This window comes from Amblyraja radiata, chromosome 23, assembly GCF_010909765.2.
Source record: "Amblyraja radiata isolate CabotCenter1 chromosome 23, sAmbRad1.1.pri, whole genome shotgun sequence".
Taxonomy (NCBI): Eukaryota; Metazoa; Chordata; class Chondrichthyes; order Rajiformes; family Rajidae; genus Amblyraja; species Amblyraja radiata.
Genome location: NC_045978.1, coordinates 24,852,777 through 24,864,972, shown reverse-complemented (window position 1 = coordinate 24,864,972; position 12,196 = coordinate 24,852,777). Strand labels below are relative to the sequence as shown.

The 12,196-nt window shown below is 44.1% G+C and overlaps 1 protein-coding gene across 5 annotated transcripts in view; it reads left to right on the top strand.

The window, feature by feature from the left end:
• ncoa6 (nuclear receptor coactivator 6) overlaps window positions 1-12,196 on the top strand; it is a 48,910-nt gene that overhangs the window by 27,900 nt on the left and 8,814 nt on the right. For 3 of the 5 annotated variants that reach the window (XM_033041852.1, XM_033041851.1, XM_033041850.1), the window contains 2 exons: window positions 1,235-1,362; window positions 5,707-8,670. In XM_033041852.1, the coding sequence (XP_032897743.1) occupies window positions 1,235-1,362; window positions 5,707-8,670 (3,092 nt within the window). The remainder of the gene's footprint in view (window positions 1-1,234; window positions 1,363-5,706; window positions 8,671-12,196) is intronic. The other 2 variants (XM_033041854.1, XM_033041853.1) reach the window with 1 other exon arrangement.

The following is a 12,196-nucleotide window of genomic DNA, read 5'->3' as shown; positions in this document are numbered from 1 at the left end:
TTTCTGCCATGATTAGGGCCAAACTCTTGACTCCCAAAGAGTTGTGCTGTCAGCTGATTCAAGACGTCCTATTAAACTTTAAAACACATCTCAAGGTGGGGAGGCGGTGGGGTGTGAAAAACCGTCCATCTTGGCAGTGGAGTAAACTCAATCACCAAAAGTATTGTTAGCTTCTTAACTTGTGATGTTTTCTTTTTTCTTAGATGTCGGCCCTTGCTTGTGCGTGTCCCACTGTGCCATTAAATATAAATATATATATATACACACGCGCACGGTCGCCTCAAGTTTTGTGCAAGGGTTACGTGCTTGAGAAACAGCGCGTAAATCAAAAGTGCCTAAATTAAATATATACGCAGTCAATTTAAGCACATTATTACAAAAATACCAGCACATAAATTGTGCTTTGGTATTAAAGGAACCAGTGCATTATGTCAAAAATGCATAAATCAAACATGCGTGAAATGCGAGGTGCCTGTATTAATATTAGTACAATATAATTTTACAATTGCAAGTGTTTCAAGATTATGATTGTGTCCTTTATGTACATTTACGGTTTGTTCGTGGCGTTTGGTCATCCACTAATTAAATTTAACATTCAAAAAACAAAATTAATTTAGCAGGTAGTTAATTCTCATACTTTTCGAATCATGATCAACCTTTCGTCTTTTGAAGCAGAGTAAAAGCTTGCTTGTTGAAAGTAGATTTGAGTAAAAATGAAATACAACAGAGAAGTATTATTGATGTTCCACATCTAGAAATCTGATCCTTGAGTTTGCATCACTAATTCTTTCCTACAATTATTATGATGTTAATTAATTTTCTTCCTTTATACAAGGAATCTTTTTCTGGTCCCCCCCCCCCTCCCCTCGCTCTGCGTCATAAATGTTTTATTTTTGTGGTTGGTAGGATTTGCTTGTACTATAATTTTTATTCTCTCTTTCTTCCTTGTTTGCATTATCCCGCTCAAGTTGGCAGTATAAATTGTATTTTGTGGCTCATGTTCCATTACAGTAAATTGGTTTCATTGGCAGTTTTATGAGCCCTGGGATCAGAAGTAAAATAATGTAGCATGCCATGGCCCCCAACATTGCAGATGAAATCGATTTAATTTAGTATAATGGATCATAAACCACAAGTTGCAGGCTTTCTGATGTTGCAGTTCTCTGGAGTAATGAATGAGGTGAGGTACCATTATGTGTATGTACCACGGTTAAAACAATATTAATTGTTGTAGGGTTTCTGATACCCGTCAAATGCAGCCTGGGCTGGATGATGGCGATCCACAGCAAATGACAGGAGAGCAGGGTGTAGGAATGGACCCAGCAACCAACAAATTATCTGAATTTGCAAATCGATCTGCCGGTAAGTAATTTGTATAAGAGAAGCTTTGGTACTTCTGTGTAAACAAAAAAAACAAAAACAAAAACAAAAATGTATGTAAAATTCTTCATATGTAAAGTTCTTCAAATCTGAAATGAAAACATTCATTGAATCTGTTGACCTCTGAAGGAAAATGTTTCATTGTTTTGGATAACACTGTTTCAAACTACATTTAAATGCTCGCAGCAGAGAAAAAAACATTTCCACATAGGAAAATAGTTCAAGATCAGGTTCAAGAGAGTTTATTGTCATGTGTCCCAGGTAGGACAATGAAATTCTTGCTTTGCTTTAGCACACCAGAACATAGTAGGCACGAATACTGAACAGATCAGTGTGTCCATATACCATTGTATAAATATATACACACATGAATAAATAAACTGATAAAGTGCAAATAAACAGATAATGGGCTATTAATGTTCAGTGTTTTGTCCGAGCCGAATTTAATAGCCTGATGGCTGTGGGGAAGTAGCTATTCCTGAACCTGGTCGTTGCAGTCTTCAGGCTCCTGTACCTGCTACCTGAAGGTAGTGGGGAGATTAGTGTATGGCTCGGATGGTGTGGGTCCTTGATGATGCTGCCAGCCTTTTTGAGGCAGAGACTGTGATAGATCCCCTCGATGGAAGGGAGGTCAGAGCCGATGATGGACTGGGCAGTGTTTATTACTTTTTGTAGTCTTTTCTGCTCTTAAGTTTCCAAACCAAGCCACGATGCAATCAGTCAGCATGCTCTCTACTGTGCACCTGTAGAATTTAGAGAGAATCCTCCTTGACATACTGACTCTCCGTAATCTTCACAGGAAGTAGAGGCGCTGATGTGTTTTCTTTATGATTGCATCAGTGTTCTCGGACCAGGAAAGATCTTCAAAGATATGCACGCCCAGGTATTTGAAGCTCTTGACCCTTTCCACCATTGACCTGTTGATATAAACGTGACTGTGGGTCCCCATAAGTCCACAATCAGTTCCTTGGTTTTGCTGGTGTTGAGGGCCAGGTTATTGTGCGGGCATCATTTGGTCAGTCGGTCGCTCACTTCTGTACTCTGACTCGTCCCCATCAGTGATACGTCCCACAGCAGTGGTATCGTCAGCGAACTTGATGATGGAGTTCGCACTATGACCGGCTATGCAGTCATGAGTATTGAGTGAGTACAGCAGGGGGCTAAGCACGCAGCCTTGAGGTGCTCCCGTGCTGATTGTTATCGAGGCTGGCACATTTCCATCAATACGAACTGACTGTGGTCTGTGAATGAGGAAGTCGAGGATCCAATTGCAGAGGGATGCGCAGAGACCAGTTCTGCGAGTTTGGTAACCAGCTTGGAGGGGATGATTGTATTAAATGCTGAGCTGTAATCAATGAATAACAGCCTGACATATGAGTTTTTGTTGTCCAAGTGGTCCAGAGCGGAGTGGAGAGCCAGCGAGATCGCATCCACCGTTGATCTGTTGTGGCGGTAAGCGAACTGCAGAGGGTCCAGGTTTTTGACGAGGTAGGAGTTGATTTGCGCCATGATCAACCTCCCAAAGCACTTCATCGCCACAGACGTTAGTGCCACTGGTCGATAGCCATTGAGGCACGTCACCTTGCTCTTCTTGGGCACCGGTACAATTGACGCCCTTTTAAAGCAGGTGGGAACCTCAGACCTCAGAAGTGAGATGTTGAAAATGCCCGTAAAAACTCCAGTCAGTTGGTCCACACAGGTTTTTAGAACACGACCGGGTATACCATCAGGTCCAGGTGCTTTTCGAGGGTTCACCCCTCTGAAGGATTTTCTACGTCGGCGTCTGTGACTGACTGAAATACCATCACAGCGAATGGGGGCTCGAGAAGGCACATCAGTGTTCTCCCTATCCAAGCGTGCGTAAAACGCATTGAGCTCGTCAGGGAGTGATGTTTCGCCGACATTCGAGCTGCCTCCTGATCTCGCCTTGTAGGGGTGATTGCATTCAAGCCCTGCCACAGCTGCCGAACATCAGTCTCATCCTCCAGAAAGTCCCTTTTGGCCTTTTTGATGGCCTTACCAAGGTCGTATCTGGACTACTTGTAGACCACTATCATCAGACATAAATGTCTGGTCTTCAGAAGAGTGCGGATTTCATAGTTCATCCGAGGCTTCTGATTGGGAAACACTTGGAAGGTTTTTGTTGGGATGCAGTCCTCCACACATTTCTTTATGAAGTCTGTAATGATTGTGGCGTATTCATTCAGGTCCGTTGCCGAGTCCCTGAACATTGCCCAGACTACAGACTCCAAACAGTCCTGTAGTTGTTCCTCTGCCCCCCCCCTCCCCCCCTCCCAGCTCTGTGTAGTCCTCACATCCGGGGGGGGGGGGGTGGTGCGCTCTTCAATTGCTGCCTGTGGGCAGGAAGAAGCAGCACCGCGGTATGGTCGGATTTACCGAAGTGAGGGCGAGGGATAGAGCGATAGGCATTTTTGATGGTGGTGTAGCAGTGATCAAGCAGTGATTATTGTACTTCCGGTGGTGCTGGTGCCAGCAGCCTCCACCTTCAGCCCGGTATCTTTTTGTTTTTTTGTTTTTTTTAGTTATGTTAAAGTGTGTTTTTTATGTTTTTTAAAATGTCTTTATGTGGGGGAAGAGGGCACGGTAAGGGGGATACCGTCCTTCGGTCGCTTCCTGGAGAGGACGCGACTATTATTCGAGTCGCGTCCTCACCCCCCCAGCGGCCTACCTACTGGATTGGCGCGGCCTTTCCTGCCGGGATCGACCAGAGCTCCAGCAGTGGCGGGACAGCGCTGTAACATCGCGGGGCTGGCGATGCCTTACCGGGGATCGCCGTCTGGAGCCCGGAGTGCTGGACCTGCTGCACCGACATCATGGAGCTGCGGTTTGCGGAGCTCCCAACGCGGGCGGAGCTGATCAACAACGCGGGGTCCTGCGACTCCGCCCGGCTCGGCCTGCGGACTCGGGAGCTGCGGACTCCGGCTGCGGGAGGCGGCTGATCAGGAGGTCCGGGCCGCTGAGGAGGAGGATGTTCACCGTCGGGGATCGGCGTCGGCGTTCCACCAGCCCGGCGTGAGGGCCTGAACATCGGGCCGCCCGGTGCGGCGACTGCGGGTGCTCGGAAGGCCCAGACCACGGATGAACATCTGGGAAGATCGGAGGGGAGGCTGGCTGGACTATGGTGCCTTCCTCACCTTGGTGCCACTGTGTTATGTTGTGTCGTGGACTTTCTGTGTTTGTGCTTTTCTTTTTTTAATTCAATTTTATTTTTAATATGTTTTATTATTTATTATTTATTTATTTTTATGATACTGCCTGTAAGGAAAATTCATTTCGTTGTCTCTAATTGAGACAATGACAATAAATTTGAATGCAATACAATCGAGGGTGTTTGGTCCTCTGGTGCAGCAGGTGACATGTTGGTGGAAGTTTGGGAGCGATTTTTTCAGGTTGGCTTTATTAAAGTCCCCAGCTATAATGGTAAACGCCTCGGGGTAAGACGTCTGGTGCTTGTTGACCACGGCGTGCAGCTCCTCCAGTGCCAGACGGACGTCTGCCTGGGGTGGGATGTAGACCGCGGTCAGGATGATGGAGGTGAATTCCCTTGGGAGGTAGAAGGGACGGTACTTCACCGCCAGATGTTCAAGGTGTGGAGAGCAGGAGTTGGACAGGGCTGCCACGTCTGAGCACCATGCAGAGATGACCATGAGGCAGACGCCCCCTCCTCTCCCTTTCCCAGATGCCAGTGTACGGTCCATACAGTGGATAGAGAACCCTTCAGGCTGGACCGCTGAGTCTGGGGAGCTGGGGGTGAGCCATGTCTCCGTGAAATATTCTAACTTTTGAAATTTTAAGTTTGATTAATTGACAACTAAACTTCCTAAATAATTTTATTTTGGGATAATGGCACCCTAAGCTTTATCTTCTGTTTTATTCAGTTAAGTGGCATAAATGCCTATTACAGTTATAATCTATTAGTGATTTTTTCTCTGCTGCCAAACTCCAACATTCCCAAAAAAGTGTGTAGAAAGGAACTGCAGATGCTTGTTTATACCGAAGATGGACACAAAGTGCTGGAGTAACTCAGCGGGTCAGGCAGCACCTTTGGAGAAAAAGCATGGGTGATGTTTCGGGTCGGGTCTGAAGAAGGATTTTGACCCGAAACGTCACCCATCCTTTTTCTCCAGAGATGCTGCCTGACCCACTGATTACTCCAGCACTTTGTGTCTTCCCCAAAAAAGGCAGGTTTCAAGAAATAGTGGGTCAATTGATTTTGGTGTTTTCTCAGGATATTCCTTGTTTAGAAATTGTAATGATTTGGCAGGTTGCTCATTATCAATTTTCTGTTTTGTGTGTTCTACACAGGATTCCACTTGCAGGCAGTTGATCAGAGAGCACTACAACAGACGTCCATTCAACCCATCCAGCACTCCCAACAACAACAACAACAACAGCAGCAGCAGCAGCAGCAGCAACAACAACCCCAGCAGCAACAGCAAATGATGATGATGTTGATGATGAAGCAGCAACAGCAACAGCAACAGCAGCAGCAGCAGCAACAACAACAACAGGACTTGGCAAAACCAATTAGAATTCCAATGACCCCCAATACAAAACCATCAAAACCAACCTTGACTCCAGATGTGTCAAGAATGCCAATGAACACCGTTGGTAATAAAGCAGTCATGGTCAGCATGCCTGGCCAGAGTGGAGTGCCACCATCACCAGATAAATCAAGGATGCCCTTATTGGTTGGCCATCAAGCTGGCAACACTCTAAGGAAGATGACTTTCCAAGAAAGTATACAAAACATCCCATCATCAGTCCCCGAGGAAGGCAATCCAACTGCTCATCATCCTGATGGAATGGGAACTGAGCATTTGCTTCCCACTGGAGTCCAACTTAATCCAGGGCCACAGCCTGTTCCCCTACCAACTCAAGTGCTCATCACCGGGACTAAGCCAGGACATTCGCAGATCCCAACACAAGGTGTAAGTCCACAACAGCAGGGACCTCTTCCTTTGCAAGGTGCTCACAGCCTTCATTTTCCGAATAATACTACCACTACGACGCAAACCTCAAGACCGAAAACACCGAACCGAGCAAGTCCCAGACCCTACTTCCCCCATACACCCACCAGTAGACCGCCCAGCACAGAACCTTCTGAGATCAGTTTATCGCCCGAAAGGCTGAATGCTTCTATCGCAGGTCTCTTTCCTCCTCAAATCAACATTCTCTTGCCTCCGAGGCAGCCCCCCCTAAATAGAGGGTTTGATCAGCAGGGTCTAAATCCAACAACACTGAAAGCAATTGGACAGGCCCCAACCAGCATTCCTCCTCATGCCACCAACCCTTCTGTTTCCACAGCATCGCAAGCGAATAAACTGGATTCGGTCATAGTCAGTTCGGCTAAACAGGTTACTGCAAAACGTTCGACTCCCAGTACGAGCAGGAGAGCTAGCACTGGGGCCAGTAGGAAAACTGGTCAAAGTTCAGGCAGACAAAGTGGGAAAGCCCTGAAGTCGACCTTGACCCTTCAACAGAGCCCAGCCCTTATCCCAAACATGGATGTACAAAAGAACGTTCTGATGAATGCTGCACAAATTCTGTCAAATCCAATTCCCGGAAGTTTGAGTGATCCCACCAATACAGCTCCAACTGCTCCAAATCCACAAATGTCTGCCAGAATTCCGGCTAACAACCCTGAAGAAAGCGGTGGCAACAATGCGTTGAAACAGTTCTCTGGTAACAAGGAGCAGGTGACTTTTGAGTACAATCCTCAAAGCATAAACAAGTTGGAAAAGAAAAAAGGGCCTGAGATTCAAGCAAAAAGGGGAACGAAGCCGCTAGAAGCCAGTAAACCTGGTGGATGTGGCGATGAAAAAAGCCTTCGATCTTTACGAGAAGTTCCAATTTCATTTAATCAACTTTTGGATACTTCTGGCAGTCCTGGTGCTGCCATTAAGACCGCTAGTTCCAATCAAATGGAACAATCTACGCCTGGAGATAAAGAGAAAGCAGCGGCACCCGATGAACCTGTTGTTAAGGAAATTCCTAGCACATCATCACAACTTGTTTGTGACGCTGGTTTAGCACCGATTCGAACGGAAGCAGGAGAATTAAATACTAATGTGACTCGGAGCGGTCCAACATTGGTGCCTACACCAGTCGTGTCTGCATCCATTTCTATTTCAAATCCAATAACAGTGTTTTTGAATTCCAGTCCTATTAAGTCTACAAGCAATGTAATTGCACCTACACAGACTCAGTCCCAGCCTACAGTTGTTTCATCTGTTGTCCCGATGCCGACCTTGGGGAGTAAAGTAGTATCTGAAGTACAGCCAGTGGTACCGACCGGTTCACAGCCAGCATTTATTACCGCACCTGTATTTATAAATACATCTGTATTCCAGGTTGTTAAAGAACCTTTGCTACCACAATCAACCACCGTCCCTAAAGTAACTTTACCTTCGACTTCTTCATTGGTATCCCAGTCTGTTACTGTAATCCAGGTATCTCACACTGCTCAGAGTTCATCATGCTCTGCGGTTTCAACTACCCCATCTGTTAATAGCACCATTAACTCTTCTTCTGCACCAACGAGTAGAATGCTGGCTCCAAGGTCATCTGCATCCCCAGTTCAACCACCATCCACCTCTCCGGCTCCTCCAAACATCTCCTCACCATCTCCTCACAGGTCAGCTGCAGACTTCAACCTCAGTGAATCTCTCCAGAATAACGGCATGGTTGACCAAAGCTCTTCAGCTTCATCCCACCCAACAACAGTTGCAACATCGCCTACTTCAGCTAGCCCAGGTAGCTCTAATAATAGTAGGCGAAGTCCAATATCATGCAACAAAGGAAGAGGGAAAGTAGATAAGATCGGTCAATTCCTTATGACCAAAGCGTGTCAGAAGGCATCCCCAGATAAAAAAGATGAACCACCGGCATCTGAATTGGCTTCCCCTGGTGTTGATGATCAGGGGCAAAAAGCAGCACTTCCTGGTAGCCCTGAAGGAGAAGTTGCTCCTACAGAAACTAATCAGACCAATATTCCTTCTCCGGCTTGTCAACCAGATCTAGGCACTTCTGCTAACATCACACTCGGTACAACTAGCAGCTCTACTTCTTCTGTCTCTGTTTCTTCACCTGCAAGTACATTGAATAGCACCTCTCAAAACAATGTCACATCAGCTGCCAGCCCCCAAAGTCTTGAGCCTGAATCAGTAGTACCTGTTGGTGATAGCAGTCTTGCAGTCTCACAGTCTGAGGGAAGTTGTTCGTCAGCAGAGAAAGTGGGAGCAGATAAAGAACACCTACCAACTACAGGTATCTAATTGGTACTGTGCATGTGTTTGCCGAATTCTGTGTGAATTAAGTAAGCATCAGCACATTGTCTTATTTGTTATCATTTTACATAGCCTGTAGTTTAACCACCATGTTTGCATCATTGAGTTGTTTCTAAAATTAAGAGTAATCATCGCTCCACCAATGGACCATAATCTGTCACACCATTTAGCTTGGCATTGCATGCCTTGATTTTGAGCCATATTTCAGTTAATTGGACAGTTTGAGAATAGAAAGCAAAATTTGGCAATGTAATGTCAAATTTTTATCCAAATTATTCTCTAATGTTGCATGAGTCCAACTTTCTGAAATGTGTTTTGGCTACATTTTTGATTAGTTATTTAATCACAAAATCTCGATCATTGTATGATTTCTGTCAGTCATTGTTTGAATGTCCTTCACCTTCATATTAAAAATATTTTTTTGTTGCAAAAGTATTGCTAATTTCAAGAATGTTAATCTCCAGGAGACACCAGAAATGTAGAACAAGTGCAGAACAGATAAAGAATCTTTGCCCCACAATGTCTGTGCCGGACATGATGCCAAATTAAAAGACAGACACAAAAAGCTGGAGTAACTCAGCGGGACAGGCAGTATCTCTGGATAGAAGGAATGGATGACATTTTGGGTCGAGACCTATCTTCAGACCATTGAGACCCGAAACCTCACCCATTCCTTCTCTCCAGAGAGGCGTCCTGTCCCACTGAGTTACTCCAGCTTTCTGTGTCTATCGTCGGTTTAAACCAGCATCTGCAGTTCCTTCTTACACATGTTGCAAAATTAATAGGTAAATTAATCTCTGCCTATACATGATCCATATCCCTGCATTCCAATGTGCCTACCATTTCACCCAGTTAATCCTTGAAAAAGAATTTGAATGAACACAGTGCCTTTTGCAACCATGGAGCATTCTAATTCCAGCCAAGTAAGTATTTTTTAAAGTGCATTTGCCGTTGCACTGCATGAAAATGTGTCAGCTATTCTGTGCACTACAAACATCTAAAGTCACTAAAGATTCAAATGTTTTACAGTAAATACGTGCTCTAACATCTCAAACAGCAGCTTAATCTTTTTTCAAAACATTTACCTGAGAGAATTGCTAGTGACCCTTGATGTAAACATCTAATAGATTGAACCCCTCTTTTTCTCTGAAGGGATCAAAATGCTGGAATAACTCAGTAGGTCAGTACACATCTCTAGGGAAGATGTATAGGCGATGTTTCGGGTCGAGACCCTTCTTCGCACTCCAGTCTGAAGAAGGGTTCTGACCCAAAACGTCACTCATCCTTTTTCTCCAGAGGTGCTGCCTAACCTGCTGAGTTACTCCAGCACTTTGTGTCTGTCTTTTGTTTTAGATGTTTAGTCAGTCCTTTGTTATAATAAGGACTCTTTCTGTGTTTGGCAAAATCCATGAACAGCCTTCCTTGTTCAATTACTCAAATATATGGTCTACCACCAAGTTCCATCTGCTGAATGATTCCAGGCTTGTGTGCATACATTTTCAATAACAAAGAGCACTAGGATGATGAGATGGATGAACTCCAGTTGCATCCTCTGCTGCTTCAGAATGAGATTATGCAATTCCTACAGTTCTCTGGTGCTGAAGCCAATACTACCACAAAGGATTTCAAGCACTATAAATAAGTGTCCGAAGACTCATTTCATCTTAATTAGGCACCAATGGCATTTAAAAGACAATTTAAATTATGTAATAATAAGACAGTAATGCCAGTGCCAATTCCATTGGAATTGTAGGACTTAAAACGTTTAACTTATGGAAGGGTATGACTTGGATGAATACAACCTTTGGGGAAATGAAGGTTTGTCAATGTAAAATTGCCTGTGAATGCAGTTTAGAAGTTGTTTTCTACATTGAATTACTGGAGTATGGAAGGTTTTGTAGCAGAAAATAACTTTTGCGACCTCTTGGAGGAATATCTAGTCAAATGTTGAGAATGTGGGCAGTGATTTTCGATTGCTTTAACATGTATTGGAGCATATATAATGATCAACTAGTTGCTTTCTCTGTTGTATGCCAGTGAGATTTAGGATTAGCAAAGAAGGCTCTTTACAGGACTTGTATTTAGATGGGTGGGGTGGGGGGGGGGGTTCATGGATGGAACTAGTTTGGTTCCATCTGGTACTAGTTTCATAGTACTAGTTTATGGTATATTATCATCACTGCTCTGATTTACTAAGTGATGATAATATAATAAGAATTGCGTGCAATGTACAGCATAGAAGTTGGCAAAAAAAAGAGAGCAGCTGTAGGAAGTGTGCGGGTCAGGCAGCATTTGTGGATGGAATTGAACAGTCGATGTTTTGTGTCAAGACCCTTTATCCAGATCTAGCTGAAGGGTCTCAACCTGAAGCATTGCCTCTTGTACCTCCATAGAAATAGACCATTTGGCCCAGTGGTTCATGGAATCTGAGCTGTACAAGCCATTTCCCATCAAGCCACATCTGCTCCCATGACGATAACCTGCTCTTCATGATGTACCTCACCAGCTTCACCTCAATACACATCTCCCATTTATCTCAGTTATTTATTATGATAATGAGCTTCATTCACATTCCAGCCACTCTGGGCAAGGAAAATTTACCTGAATTCTTCAATTAATTAGTTTTCTATCTTAGGAGTTTTACTTCTCCCCTTCTGGTTGACTATTCTAATTCTTCGCATGCCTTCCTCTTTATCAGATCTATTCTTCCCTTTGGAACAGAAATTTGAATGTTAATTTGGTTTGAATTGTTGCAGCTTTCTGTCTAGTTTTACCACTTGGTCCAGTTCACTGTTCATTGGTTCTAGGAGCAGAATTGGGCCATTTGGCCCGTCAAGTCCACTCAAAACACAAATCAAAGGAAGATTGCAACAGTGTAGGTAATCTACTGGCACATTAATGTGCCAAGTATCAATTTTGACTAATTCCTTTCAACATTTATATTATTCCCGTATTTCAAGTGCATATACTCTCCTTTCCCCATCCCCAACTATTTTTCAGGCAAGTTGAGGCAAAAATTGTACAAACGCACAATAATTTGGTTGCTGAATCTGAAATAAATCACTGTAACATTCTTGTATATGGGTGTAGAACAAGTGGCAATGATGGTTGTGCCTGCAATATTGACTACTGGTAATTTTGAATGTCAGATTTATTTGAGGTGGCTAAGAAGTGGTAGATGCGTGACAGAAACTATACTTCATTGCAGAGAAGTCACAAAGTGCTGGAGTAGCTCAGCTGGTCAGGCAGGAAGCCTGGCGAACATGAATAGGTGATGTTTCTGGTCGGGACTCTTCAGTCTGACCCGTAACGTCTCCCATCCATGTTCTCCAGAGATGCTGCCTGATCTCCTGAGCTACTCCAGCACTTGTGTCTTTTGTAAATCAGCATCTGCATTTCTTTGTTTCAATGCTTCATAGTGAGTTTATTTCTGAGTACTATTTCTTGAACTCTTAATTTTGGATTTTGGATTATTTTTTTTCTAATTTTACTTTACTTGGAACTTT